Source organism: Epinephelus lanceolatus, chromosome 10, assembly GCF_041903045.1.
Source record: "Epinephelus lanceolatus isolate andai-2023 chromosome 10, ASM4190304v1, whole genome shotgun sequence".
Taxonomy (NCBI): domain Eukaryota; kingdom Metazoa; phylum Chordata; class Actinopteri; order Perciformes; family Serranidae; genus Epinephelus; species Epinephelus lanceolatus.
In genome coordinates, this window is record NC_135743.1 from 30,293,005 (window position 1) to 30,307,676 (window position 14,672).

Genomic DNA, 14,672 nt, shown 5'->3' on the forward strand with positions numbered 1-14,672 from the left:
CCATGTGTGTGTGTGTGTGTGTGTGTTTTGGGGGTAGCAATCTCTCCTGTAGCTGTTGCTGCAGCTGAGTTGGCAGCTCTCATGCACCATGGGATCATCCTGGATAGATGCTGTTATTTATGCAGCGTGTCTAAACCGATCATCCTGACACAGATTTATGTAAACACAGCAGTTTCTTGGCATAGGATGAGGTTCACACACGCACAAGGAGGAAGCTAAAGGTATTATTTAGTTTGGCTCTCCCTCAGTGGGAGCGGTGCATAAACCCAACATGCAAAATATGTTTTGGGAAGCCTGAAAATGGGTTGCCAGCAGGTCAGGGAGGAAGTGGGATGACAAGGTGAGTGTGTCTTTTACAGCAGTGTAGATTTTAAATGTGTAACTGTACTATCTGAAGTTTGATTCTATATTTGTTTGAAGGACAAGCAGACTTACCAAAACATTTTGAAAGGACAAAAGTGAAGAAATATTAAGACAAAGAACAAACAGAGAGAGTCAGTTTATATCAAACATTTTCTTCATTGATTTTTTTTATTGTTTTGTTTTTATAAAATTCTTTTACAAAATTGTGATTTTTGCTCTATCTTTCCATTTTAATCTCTATAAAATTAGGTCTGCAGTTACGGAAGAGAGGGAAGGAAGCAGGCAGAGATTCAGTTGGGACGCAATCCTGTCTGATAAATACTGTGTATTAGAGAGAATTATGTGTGTGTTACATGTATTACTATACTTGTGACAAACAGAAGGTACAGTAATACAAGGCAGTATGTGTTAAAAAAAGTTCCTACAACAGAGAAGGCAGGAATGTCAGTATATGTGTGGTGATAGGTCTTAGTAGCATTCCAGTGTTAAACAATATCATTCATGGAGCCATTATGCATTACTGGATATTGATAAAGAAAAAAATAACCGACTATGAAATGAGAACACAGACCTGCTTCTTGCACAAGGCAGATGGGGAAAAAAACTATGAAGTGTATTTCTTTTGAAGGCACATCAATATATAACCCCCTGCCCTCCAAAACAACAACATAAGGAAGGAGAAGAGAAAAAGATAGAGACAATGTCATCTTAAATATTGCACCAAGTTCATTTCTGCAATGTGACTCTGTTTACGACCATATTCAGTTGTCTTGATAGCGCTGTGTTTAGTCATACTAGGATTGTTTATTTGCTGTCGAGCTGATAATGCATTCTCAGAAGTGAAAAAAACACCATGCAGCAACCTTCTCTCACACAAACACTCTTTCCTTCCCTTTCCCCCTCTCTGTATCACACATTCTGCTTTCTTATATAGACAGGAAATACTTTTAATGAACCAAATAAAAATGGGAATGCATGGCATTCCTTACATCAGATGAAAAAAATATAAAAAAATCATACATGATCTATTGGCACACATTGGGGTGAAGGGTACAGAATGAAGAAGCTCACCAAAATGATCATCTTCCTCAAAAAAGAGGCTGAGGCTATCAGAGGTGTCAGGGCAGCTGTGGATAGACTTCTATAGAGATGTTGCTGGCTTTACATGGATACTTGATGGACAGATACACTTTAAAATGATGCTGCACTCAGTTATAAACACAGGTGCACATTCATCAAATTCTGTTGACATTTTTCAGAGAACCAGATATGACGTATCAAGGCAGAAATAAAACGAAGCGTGGTTGTTAGTTTCTGTGTTAGCCTCCTGATCCATATGCAGAAAAACTCAATTTCATGTTCCACTGACACTTGGCATTCAATGTACTGATTTGCAGTAGATCAGATACAAATCTACATATAGAAATTGATCAAAATATTTATAAGACATACTTGAACATCCTGATTTTACATTTTGCCTCTTAAATGTTGCCCAAGCACAATGCCAATCTGAATCTCTCTGAAATGAATGGCTGTTTAAATCTGTGATTATCAGAGATACAAATTAGCAATCTGCAAAACTGAAAGGCTTCTAATTACATGTAATTATGTTCAAGAAATACCACAAATGAGAATAATTACTTAATAGAGCATTTCTCCAAATTTCTTCCCGATGCCTTTTGACAGTATCACAAATACTTGATGAAAATTCTTGTCGTAATGGTCACATTTGTTTGTAACGAGCAGGAAAAATACAGTAATCTATTAAGTATGATGCCAACTTTGACTGTGAAAGCATCAAGCACTGCTTGATACTCCTAGCTGAAAGCAGTGTTAGCCCATGTTGAGTACCTGTCACCCAAGGCTGCTGCCAAAGCTTGTCAGTGGACTAAATGAAATTGGGTCTATGGCATAAAAACAATACTTGTATATAAATATCCCTTGCTAACCCAGCCCAAAGAGATCCCTAGTTTTCACAGTGGTTTGTGTTTCTAACAGACCATTGGTTGGCTCAATTGGCAAGCTCGGGCTCCCTTAACCAAGGCAACTCTTGTGATCTTTTGTTGTTCTTCAGGCCAGCACGTATTCAAGTACCAATTCTGCCTCGTCATCAAAGCCGTTGCAAATGGAAAAGAGATGTGAAAAGACTTCTTCCTAAAATAAAAAAAGGGAATTCCATTGAATTTAGTCTCAATTTCTCCTCAGTTCCTGTGGATATCTGATCAAGTGAAATTTAGCTAGTTGTGTGACACTGTTGTAGTTTTCCAGGTAAAAAATGATCAGGATGACACACAATGATAATTTAATCAACTGAATGAAAATCAATTTTCATTATATTTCAGCAAGGAAGAAATGTGAATGCTGACCTGAAGAATTCACTACAAGATCCACTATTCCATTAATTATAAAGCAAATCATGAAAAACAAAAACAAAGCAGCAAGATCAAGGTGCTCATTCTGCACCATGTCTTTTACTCACACTCCCAGATCCCAACGCCAGTAGATAAACTTGAGGCACTGTGAATATCAGATCAATGATCATAACTCAGTTCTGTGGTTGAGGGGTTGTCGTTCCTCTCTTCACCCGCCCTGTTATTGGTTTTAATTAAGACAATACAGAGAGAGCAGTGCTGGCCATTCATTCACTGTATAAAAAAAATAGCTAAACACAATCCAAAATAGTGTTACCTCTTCATAGTCATAATTATCAATAATATTCTTTCAGCAAAAAATGTTCAGGAGCCTGTGTAGAGTGTACAGAGCAGAACAGACAGTCTTTTTTTTCAATGGGTTGGAGTTGAGAGTGGTTTGCCACTGTTGGGACACTGAAGCAGCAAGCTATGATTTTCAACTCCATGACTTTGACCACTTCTGTTCAAAGTCGAGCAGTTTTAAAGTCCTCAGGTGTCCTTCAGTCGGTGGTAGTCATAGTGTATATAGAGGGACTGTGTGCTCAGCTATCCCCCAAAACACAAAAGAGAAAGGGTAGAAAGGAGAAATGGACACAACGAATGTGGCGTCCTCCACATCTGTTCCAGTTTCTTTTTCCTCCTCTCTCCCTGTACTCAATCCCACTTGCTTCTCCACTGATGCAGCCATGCACTCATGGAAGGCTCTGCGTTTCTCAACGTGTCCGCCCCTTCGCTCTGTCTTTGTTGTGTCCAGAGAGCGAGGGGGCTTTGGAGGGTTATAGCCTCTCGATGTCCCTGTACTTTTTCCGCAGTATGGACACCTGGTCTTTGAACAGCACTGGGTCCAGCCTCATCTGAGAATGGACCAGGGGCATGGTGCCAAACCAGCTGGCAAACTTGTTCATGCAGGTCTGACGCTGGGCAAAATGGTCCGGGTCAGCCCAGCGAGACGCCCGGGAGCTCTGGGGTTGGGGGGTGGCGATGGATGGGGGGAGAAAGAGGGAAAGACACAGGCAGTGCAAGGAAGTGAGAGACTGGCAAAATGAATACTGCATCACAAATTACTCTGACCTTTCAGAGCTTATTGTAATTATTCATTCCAAGTTTTTTTTTTTACTAATTGAAGGCCAAACACATTTCAATTAGAATTTACAAATGACTACTGTGCTGTTTTAACAGCCAACACTAATAGGGTTTAAGCAGCATGATGTGTCTCCAGGCCAACAGCCTCTCCAAGAATTAGGAAAAGCATGGGTCAGACCCATGCTGGCTCTGTTTACACATGGTTTTAACTTGTCTTGGATGCTCAGATCATAAGTGGACAGCTCTAAGTGCAGGAGAGAATGCAGCAAATGTGTCCTTAACGTGTCTTGAGATTGGATCACTCAGACCAAATTTGGAGGTGTTGTGGGTTGCATATGGTCACACTGAAGGTGCCTATTCAACTGACGTCATTGCCAGATAAGCAAACTTTCTGTTGCTGCCATTACTCAGGGTGGATACAGCGCTGAAGGACCATCCCTGGAGCCGCTCTCCTTCCGCTGAACAATCAGTGCAGGTCTGTACAGTTAGCACGGGCTAACATAGCAGCAGTTGTTAAATGGTCCCAGCTGACACTGACACCGAAATGGCTCAACTCTGTCGTTAAACCTGTTTATAAGTGTAAGGGACTCTCACCCTGCCACAGAGCTCACACTCCTGCAGCAGTAGCCTCCCATGATGGTAAATAAAATGTTGCAGACTATGTGTTTATTTGCATGCAGAGCAGTGAAGTGAGATATGATCAAGTGGTCACTCGAGACGCATGTGGAGGCGCATTCTAATGCCAGGTGGGAACAGAAAAACCTAGAGTTGTCCACATGTGATTGGATCACCCAAGAGACACGTTAATACCAGGTGTAAACAGACTCTTTGTCTGCTCAACACTGAGCATCATTTTGAAAAATAAATAATTACGTACGCTTTAACAGTTAAACGGAAGGCATTTTCATTTTTAAAAGAGAAGCTACCAGGATTTGTGACAAGAGAAAAAACACCTTACTGGATATTGCAAAAAAAGTGTTACATCAAGTTAAGTGTTTTGTCTTAACAGTAAAGAATTTCCTTCAAGTTTTTGAATAGCCTCTTCTTCTTCTAGTCTATGTGTTGAATTGCCACTGACTTTCTGCATCCTTCCACTCCACACATCAACTCAACAGTGTACTTGCAGTAATTTTCGCACAATCGATGAATCAAAATGTCCCTTCTATAAGACATTCCCACTACTTTGGTTTTTATTGTGTATAGGAACTACAACAACTTTAAATATCAAGACATTTGCTGTCCTGATTATTTTACACCATTATACAGATGAAAACTAAAGTAGTCTAACTACTGATTGCCCCCGAGAGCCATAAAGGAAATTAGTAACAAGTGCTTGTTTTTTCTCTTTGAAGCAGAGCCATCAATAATCCCTAACACTGTTCTACCTTCAGACATAATTTAACATGAGCCAGTTTTACAGGAAAACATTCTGTCTCACCTGTCCCATCATAGTCTCCTTGTATTGTTTTTTCTGGGTGACCTTGATGGGTGGTAGTTTAGACACAGAGGACACCAGAAAATTCATCAGGATGTCCTCACAGTTTGACATCTGGTCAACCATGGCCTTCAGACTGGCTGGAAGGTAGGTGGTGTACAAGTAGTGGTAGTATCTAAAGCAGAACATGGAAGAGAGTGAATTGTTTTAGAACTGAACTAAATGGACACTGAATTTCAGTGGAGAGGAGTTAAATATAATAAAGAAGCTGAAAGGAGTGCGTCAGTACTTGTGATAAATGGCAGCCCCAGTCAGCACCATGGAGTAGTCGTTGGTCCATTTGGACGTGTACCCCCAGCGCTCCTTGTTGCTGTCCCAGAAGTGGCTGCGGGCTGGGTAACCAACAATGCGGTCTGGGAAACTCTGCCATACTGTGAAGGCAAAGTCCACCTATACCGAGTCAGAAAGAAACAAAGACATGAAAAGAGAAAGGGAGGACATGACACCCAGAAACCAGGAACGCATTCACTGTTTTGAAACAATATGCAAGAGTTATTATACAGTTGTTAACAAGAACATCTGTAGCATGTACTCTTCTTGAAAACTACTTTAAATGTAAATTTTCTGGTAGTAGTCTGACCTCTGTGGTGGAGAGCACGGTGTCCTCATCCAGACTGAGTACAGCATCAGTGGGGATGGTGTCGTAGGGCAGAAAACGACTGCTTATTACCTGGTATGATTTGCAAAAAATGCAGACACGGTGAATAGTTTTCCCATGCAGCTCAACAGCAACAATCAGTGTATAAATAGGGCCCATATGAGCACAGGCAAGGTACATCTACCTGACAAGCAGTGCTACCAGTCTTAACGTCTGTTTGTGCTACAGGGTTGTTTCATCTTGCCGCGTTAACAGCGGAGTAAGTCACACATACAAGCTGACTTAACACCAGTGACAGCAGAAACACAGCATTTCACTGATGTAAAACCACAGAGAGAAATCTACAAGCAGCGTAGTGTTCTTCCCTCCCCGATGAGCCCTGCAGCACCTGATTTTTGGCATGTACCTAGGCAAATAACTTTGTATAACAAATGCTTATAAAGTGCTTTCCAATTAATAACATATGTGCACACTGATGTAAATGGCAATTATTTCTCAAAATATAATGTAACCCTGACAGCAGCAACCTTGTTAGCCACATCACCACTCAACCTACAGGACCTAAGCTAAATAAGAAACACTTGAAAAGAGATGTTAACTTTGATGTAGCCAAGTAAGGATTGCAATCTGTGCCAAGCCCCTATACACTGCATGCTAGTCACATCCCTGACATAATAAATAATTCTGCAGCTTTTCAGAAGCTCGTTGTCTCATGTTTCTTTAAAAACTCATGCACAGTGTCAGAGGGCTGATTGGCAAACTTTTTCACAGCAAAAAAAAAAAAAAATGTTGGTGATTGGCCTTCAGCTTTAGTGACTCTGCCTACATTCACATCTTTTTTGTTTTTGGTCCTCAGTCCTATTTTGTCTACCCTTAATATAGACCTCATTTAAATGGTTCTTTAATATGTGAGTCAGGAAATATACAGTAGGTTTAGCTGATAGTCACATGTTGGACAATCAGAGACACTCTTTTTCATCCTCCTTGTGACAATGTGATGTGATTATTACACAGAGTCTTGAGTATTAGGGCAGGGAGGCTGTAGGTGTACATTAAGAAAGGGTAAAAGAATTAATAACATTAATTATTTCCAAATTTAAACCAAGACCTGAAACTTGGATGTGACAGCGTTTGATATGCTGTGCTTTTTGCACTGATCCCATGATTTGAGGAGCGCAAAACTCCCTATCTGTTATTGCAAATTTGGAAAGAAAACAACAGTGCTGCTTATTCAAGCCACTGAGAGATGGGCTGGAGGCAGCAGAATACACAATGCACTCTGACCACTTTAACTACTTAGTAAGGAACTCTGGGATGACTGCCGTTTTATATTTTACATCTTGAATTAAATTCAGCTGAAGGGTTTTACTGCTGAGTGTGAAATGGCTGCAATAACATTACCTAATGAGAGAAGTGTAAGGCTATTGTTTTTACCTTGCTTTCGCCTTCTATAACAATGACAGGGACTGATGTGACGGGCCAGCGGTGCTTGGCAGGAAGAGGCTTGTCGCAGTTCCACAGAACTATCACCTGCACAAGGGGAAACCACGTTAAGCTTAGACATTATGCAGAACATGTTCATAATCATTTGCATACCTGTGTATGTACAGCTAATGAGAATTATGATAAAGCAGGAGCCTGTTAATGTTTGACAATGCATGCCTGACTCATAAATGTATTTTAACTGCATACATGTCAAATACACACATTAAGGTCTTGTTTCAATTAAAAGCTCTATTTTTATTTACTCCCTATTTAAGTGGAGGACGACAACTTCCTCATTTTACTACAGATCTATTTTCAGAACTGTCACACCACCTACGGTTTCTGACAGCAACAAACTGTATTACTGTAAATGTTAAAACAAAATGTGCTGACGACTTCGTGCAAGCCATGCAGTTTTAAATACAGAAAAGAATGGATGTCACATTTTTGGTGAATCTGCAAAATGGCAAAATAATTGGTAACATACATACAGTAACATCCACTGGGAGAAGGCAGGATTTACTGTACACATGAAAACCACTGTCCCACTGCATGACAGAGACCTAGTAGATGAAAGGCTGACGACCATCAACCCACCACTGTCACCATCAGTATCTTAAACAGCTTTTTAGGTATAACTTCATTTATTATTTAGGATTTAGTTATTTGACAGCTGTGTATTATATGGTTCTGCAGGTAACAGTTTCCCATATTTCCCACAGTGTGCATCAGTATTGTGTAAAAGTATCTGCAGAGAGAGGAGTGTCAGGGTGGATCTGCTGTGGCAGGAGGGTTTGGAAATTATTTGGACAGCTTCCCTTCATCTCCAGCATGAATAATATACTGAAATTCAAAAGCAATTTTAAGCCAGCACCAGTGATGTAACAAACCTGAAAAATGACACTGACATAGAGACAAACAGGGCTTTTTTTCTGGCTTCACCCCCTTTGCTTTCTGTTTAACACCTTTAAACACTGTGTTCAAATCTCTCACTGTTTTAATTTAACATTTTACAAATAGGATAAATCTGTCCACAACTGTGTGAGAAATGTAGTGTAGTTTGTTAGGTTTTGAATTACCTGAGCACAGTACTGAGATTTGGCCACGGCCACAAGCAGCTTCATGACTGGCTGGGATTGGGAGACCAGTGGGCTCACCACATAAATGATTGCTGTAAACTTGGTGTATGGTTTAATACCTGAAAACAGCCAGGACACATCAAAAGGTAAGAAAAGAAACAATTCAAATCTGTCAGGTAAGCTTTAACACAAAAGAATGATTTTCTGAACCCTGATAACTTGTAGCATAACACGTAGTAGTGTCACTTAAACATGGAACTGCACTAACCTAACCCTACAGTTACACACAATAAGTCACAACATTAAAACCACTGACAGATGAAGCGATTAACATTGATCATGTAACACTGACTAGGTACCCGCTCCTCAAGGCAACGCCTCCCCAACTGTGTTTGGGGAGTGCTGTTGCCATGACAGGTTGTATGTGGTCTGCAACAGTGTTTGGCTGGATGGTGCATATCAAGTGGCATCTACACCAATGCCAGGACCCAAGGTTTCCCTGCAGAACATTGCACTGTAACGAGATAATCAATGTTATTCACTTCACCTGTCAGTGGTTTTAATGTTGAGGCTTATCAGTCAGTATATTTTCTATGTGTTAGTAGTAACAGCATCGTTTTTGGGCATTACTCTCATGCCTCTTCACTATCGTATTGTCTCAGCTTTAGAGCACAAAGTAGGATATCATCTCTAAGTATTATCTTTTTGACAGCTTTGAGCATCTCTTGGTTTGTGCTTGTTTACTTCAAGCTGTGTTTACTTGGCACACACTTTAACTGAACAGGTCTAATTAGGCTTGTCAAGGAAAAGGTGCCAGTTAACCAAATCCCAGTGTCAACAACAAGCCGCATATCTGGCCAATTAACCAAGCACAGATACAACATGGCAACATGGCAGGTCTAATTGGTGAGCTTCTCTGTGACAAATCATGAATTAATAAAGATATACTGCATAACTAGTGGCAATGTCACTGATTCACATGTTAGTTTACCGACATTCAACAGCTGCCATGCACCAGCTGTTCCTGTGTTGTGTCATAAATGAACATCAGTCTACCAGATCTTAGGGAGTGCCATTAAAGCGGTTCTAAGCATATAGCATGTGCATGAATAATTAACGGACCCAGCTTAGCGTAGTAGAAGGGGAAGTCTCCCAAGTATGTAGAGTACTGAGGCAGGGTGAAAAGACCTCCAGGCAGACTGTTCCACATGAGGTTACTCCTTGATGTGTGCTGCAGTACCCGGTCCTGGATGATCTGTAGAAACAAAGGAGCAGAGAAGATGCATGTTCTCTGTAAAGTGGTCAATAGGCTGCAATTGGTAAACATCAATCAGCTGCTCACAATACTGCTTGTTCCTGTGTGACTCATAGAAAATAAAAAGATCAATAGGCCAAGATACAGAATACAACTAGTGAGAACAGAACCAAGATGTCAGCCGGAAATTAACTTTGAGCCAAGATCTTCCACATCTATTCACTTTAAATTAAGCAATAATTATGTCAGTTTTATATGGTGTTAAGAAACTGAGGGAGGACACAGATCCTCTGGCACTTCTACACTAATAACTGAAACAACAAAGTCACTTCAAATACCCCCCAAAATGAGTGGTTGTCACTATGTTGTCACGTCTTCACATAGACAAAATATTAATTAAAGCACATAAACAGTTACATCAATTCCATTACTTTTTCAAAATAAAGTGGGTTGGCAGCAGCTGTTCCATAATTCCCACTCCACCAAAGCTCTAAGAAGACTCTTACAAAGTGAGAGGATACCTTAATAAAATATTAAGCATTCTCAGGAGCAATGGTGTAGCTATAGAACAAAGTAAACCCTGTAGGATACTGTGGTATTAAACAGATTCTTGAGGTGCAACTTTACCTTGTTTACAGTAAAACAGCCAGAATCCCTTCGCAGCTCACTAATGTATTAAATCTGAAGCCAAAACACTGACCTCTTACCAGCCTCGTACTATGGCATGTGTTGGAGCAGGGTATAGATACTGAGAGTGTAAACAGATCGAAGATCAGCTTCTTAAGGGTGTAACTTTAGCCGGCTGACAGTAATCCCAGCTCTGCCTTCCAGTGCCCTGACTTCCTACCCCTTGAGACAAGGCCTCTGTAACACTATCTGACGACAGCGACTTATGGTGTAAACTGCAGGCAGCAATAAGGCTTATGTGTATCACAAAAAATTGCAGTACTTGTAGAATTTAAGATTCAAACATTTATGATACAAAATAAACATCAGCTAAAAGCAAAATTCTGATACTTCTGTACCTGCCATTCTGGTAGACTACCAGCCATGATTAAGAGGTCCACTGCTGGCCACGGTTGATAGTGGTTGGAGATTTTGGGGATACATAAAAGCACAACTTTGAATGAACTGAAAAATCCTGCATTACTAACAGCCAGCCTAAAACATCCTCTCTGTTTCTCCATCTGGCTCCTTTATCCTTTTTCATTCCTCCCTGCTCTCATCTTTGCTTGTTTGTAATTCTTGCCCAAGAGCAGTTCGATAGCCTGCTGCTCACCAGGAAGAATACAGATAAATGGAGTCTGACAGGAACAAACTACTGACATGATTGATGGCAAAGCCACAGCAAGAAACAGCTTCAAAAACATGACAGCAGTGTTTAACAATATACATCATCCCTCTGTTTTCAATCTAGTCTGGAGCAGTTTTATTGTGGGCATAAAGTCTGCAACTACACAGCCTGCACTTGTAAGATGTCGGGACAAAGTCAATAACTGGGATGAACAGAAGTGAGTGGCTTGAAAAAAATCATGAATTGATGGATTTGTGCATTTTGGATTTTTATGCTTGCTTGCATTTGTTTGGAAGCAAGCATAGTTCTTTTCACACATCAATCACACAAGTAACATCTTAAATTTCCAAACTACAGGGTGCAAAACAAACAAAACCATGTGAATGTATGAATATGTGTGTGTACCTCCAGTGTGGTCAGTACTATCTTCTCCACAGAGTTGAAATAAGCCTCCCATAGGAACTGGGTCTGGTGTCTAAGGGACAGGATCTTATCCTGGTGGATGGAGCGCACTGTTGAGGGGATCTGGGAAAGAAACAAATCACGTTAGCCTATTTACCCTAAACAGAACAAAAACAAAAACCCGTCGTCATGTAGAATTACACTGGGTATTGTCATTTCATCCAAGATCTGCCTCAATAACTGTCTCAGCTGTCCTACACAGTAAATCTACTACACAGCTTACAGCAGCTGCAGGAGACGGTGGCCCAAATTCAAGAGATCAGGACTGAACTAGAACAAATATAACCTTAAATAAATGACTATGTAGCAATGATTTCAAGAGACCCACACACATTCACAATTACTTTGCACGTGCTGCGTGCAAAATGCAAACTGGAGTAAGAAGCAAACATCTGCAGACTGCCGTTGTGCTACAAATTCATTTTGAGAACAGACGTGATAATAATCATTTGTGGTCAACCAACACTGCCATACAGATGCCAGCTGTGCAAATATATTCTTTTGTTGTTGTTTTTTTAGCCGCTTTGACTCAAGTCTTGCGTAAAACAACTTGAGTTTTTACCTTTAAGTTTCTACTGTATTAGCAGCGGTACCTACCTGTAGTAGCAGCCTTTCATCCCCAATCACAGCTGCCGTATTCCAGTCGATGATCTCTGAGAAGGGCAGCTCCCAGCCATTACTTAGCATCACTGGCACACAAGCTGCCTGTAAGTGTAACACACAACATCACACACACACACACACACACACACAAAATACATTGTTGGTTAATGAGATTAATTGTCTGAAAAGCTGCTCTGCGGAACCTGTGATGCTCCTGACAGGTGTCGTCATGTATTGTATAAAAGCGAACATAAATCAGTAGAAAATAATGCATTAATAAATAAATGTATTAAATCAGTGGTGTGGAGATGGATAAGAGCACCATCTGTTTGCCAGTGTAATGTCCCATGTGACATTAGTCTTAAAATATTTATATTCAAAGGGAACAACCAGACATCACCCTTGTGTGTATGTCTACTGGCAATAATGTGAAGACAGACTGGAGAGAAGAGAAAGCTGAAAAATATTACTGAATGGCTTATGCTCTGAAAACCCATGTCATCACTGTACAAGGTCCATTTCCCAAGCAATCAAATCGGGCAATTTAACCAATAGGGGCAACATATCTTCCAACACATTTCCATTAACTACAAAACTGTTGCAGTACCTTGATGACTAACTCTCAAAGTGACTAGGCAGCGCGGCTTCATAAAAATGATCATTATGTTCAGTGGAAAGGAAGATACACTCCAAAACATACTTGAACACTAAATCCCTGTGTCTAAGAGATTAATAATGTTGTACTGAGGTGTGTATTCGTGTTTGTAAATGTCCTGTGAATCCATTCAACCATTTTTTGTGTGTGTGCAAACGTTTGTGATGCAAGTCTGAGTCTATATGCATGTGTAAGAGTTGAATAGTACATGCAGCGTCCTGCCTGCAGTGACCGGCCCTATAATCTGTTAAGTGGGGTACCATTCACTGATTGGCCTCGGTCACTACACTTGCACATGCACGTCCGGGCACAAACGCTCCCGCATCAGAGTGCTGCAGTGCTCGTCTAATCTCCTTGGTGTCATTAGCAAAGGCAGCAATCTGCTGAAACGCTGCCATGCTTTCTCTACCTATCTGCTCTCACAGACAAATCAACTAGAGACTCCTGTAGCTCAAATCCTCTCCCAACTCACATTACACGCACACAGAACAAACATTCATTAATGAAACTCGCTGCTTTGAACTCCCTTCATTTTGGAAACACTTGTGCGTAACAGAGAATCTCAATGTGACTCTAGCCTACTGCTTGTCATCGCACCTGCACTGCACAACCCGATCCTGCCGGATTGCGCTCCACATCATCTGCCAAATCAGTCAACCCCTCCCCACCAACCCAGCTCTGGTTCAATCATGTGAGCATCTCCACTCCTGACTACTGCACTGCCTCCTATCAGACCTGTTAGAATACTTACTTGAGCGAACGTAACTCATACAGCATCCAAATTCTCAAGTATCTGCCTGCCCTTCCCTACTCACATAGCCAATTTCCCTGGTGTGGGATTAATAACGTTTATCTTATCTTATCTGCTGTGCTCCTGTATAAGGCTGCAAGTATAAAGACACACTAATACCTCCAGGCTGTGGTCCAGCTCTACTCTCTTGCATGTTACCTCAATGGCAGCTGCCCTGCTTTCTTTTCCTGTGTCCACCTGGTCATCAGTCCACTGTCTGAGCTCGCCTCTCTCCTCCTGGCTCCCCAGTGGTGCAATTATCTCCCCATCCCAGTCAATAAAGACTTGCTGCCTATCTCCTATTGCAAACCTAAAAGTCATCATTCTTATTCTATCTGCTCAAAAATCTCTTTCTTCCCTGACTATTTCTCCACTGCTTTTCCCAGGACTAGTGATTATAATACTTGACACAAACATAGCTCACACAAAGGAAAGTTAAATCTTGACTTTGGTTGCTTTTGCTTTTCTGATGACAAAAATATTGACTTTTCTCTCCCACTGTTATACTCATTATACTGCAAGCCACTGGAGGAGGAAAAACAGTTAAATATCTAAAATATAATTATACACAGAGGCAACTCCAAATTATTCCCCCAGTATTCACAGGGGTGGAAAAAAATGCAGTAATTACATGTGAAATATTCTCACTATACTGGTATCCTGAGTGTGTGAAGGCACTGGTGTTATCAGTGCTAGCGACAGGATTTCAAATTCAGCACACAAGTTATTTATGTTCAGATAGCTGCTTTAATCATAAATAGCAAATACCCACTCTTGGTTTAGTCATCTACTGTTTCATCATGACATCTTCCTCACTGGATCATTCACCTACATTAGCCTGCATACAGATTAACTGACAAATAAAGCAACTTTCGGTTAAGGGATTTAATATATCTTGTTCCCCTATAATGAGGATCACCTTTACTGCTATCCCATCCAATGGTAATTTAACAACCACTGTTCCCACAGTGAAAAGTTGGGAAAGGTTTTTTTTCTACAAAACTGCCTTAAGTGGATCTGTTCATTAAAATAAAACCATTCTTTAACTGCAACTATGGTCCAAGCCTAAAGCACCGCCGCTAAAGAAGCTACAATATCG

General features: G+C 40.7%; 1 protein-coding gene across 1 annotated transcript in view; it reads right to left on the reverse strand.

Annotated features, from left to right (window-relative positions):
* Positions 1-2,916: 2,916 nt before the first annotated feature.
* The window catches only part of LOC117265950 (exostosin-1a-like), a 43,435-nt gene continuing 31,679 nt past the window's right edge, over positions 2,917-14,672 (reverse strand). Inside the window, exons 3-11 of the mRNA XM_033640790.2 lie at positions 12,123-12,230; positions 11,469-11,588; positions 9,637-9,769; positions 8,515-8,633; positions 7,385-7,480; positions 5,933-6,022; positions 5,582-5,742; positions 5,296-5,467; positions 2,917-3,736 (exon numbers count right to left, since the gene is read on the reverse strand). Coding sequence (XP_033496681.1) covers positions 3,551-3,736; positions 5,296-5,467; positions 5,582-5,742; positions 5,933-6,022; positions 7,385-7,480; positions 8,515-8,633; positions 9,637-9,769; positions 11,469-11,588; positions 12,123-12,230 — 1,185 coding nt within the window. The 3' untranslated portion in view covers positions 2,917-3,550. The remainder of the gene's footprint in view (positions 3,737-5,295; positions 5,468-5,581; positions 5,743-5,932; positions 6,023-7,384; positions 7,481-8,514; positions 8,634-9,636; positions 9,770-11,468; positions 11,589-12,122; positions 12,231-14,672) is intronic.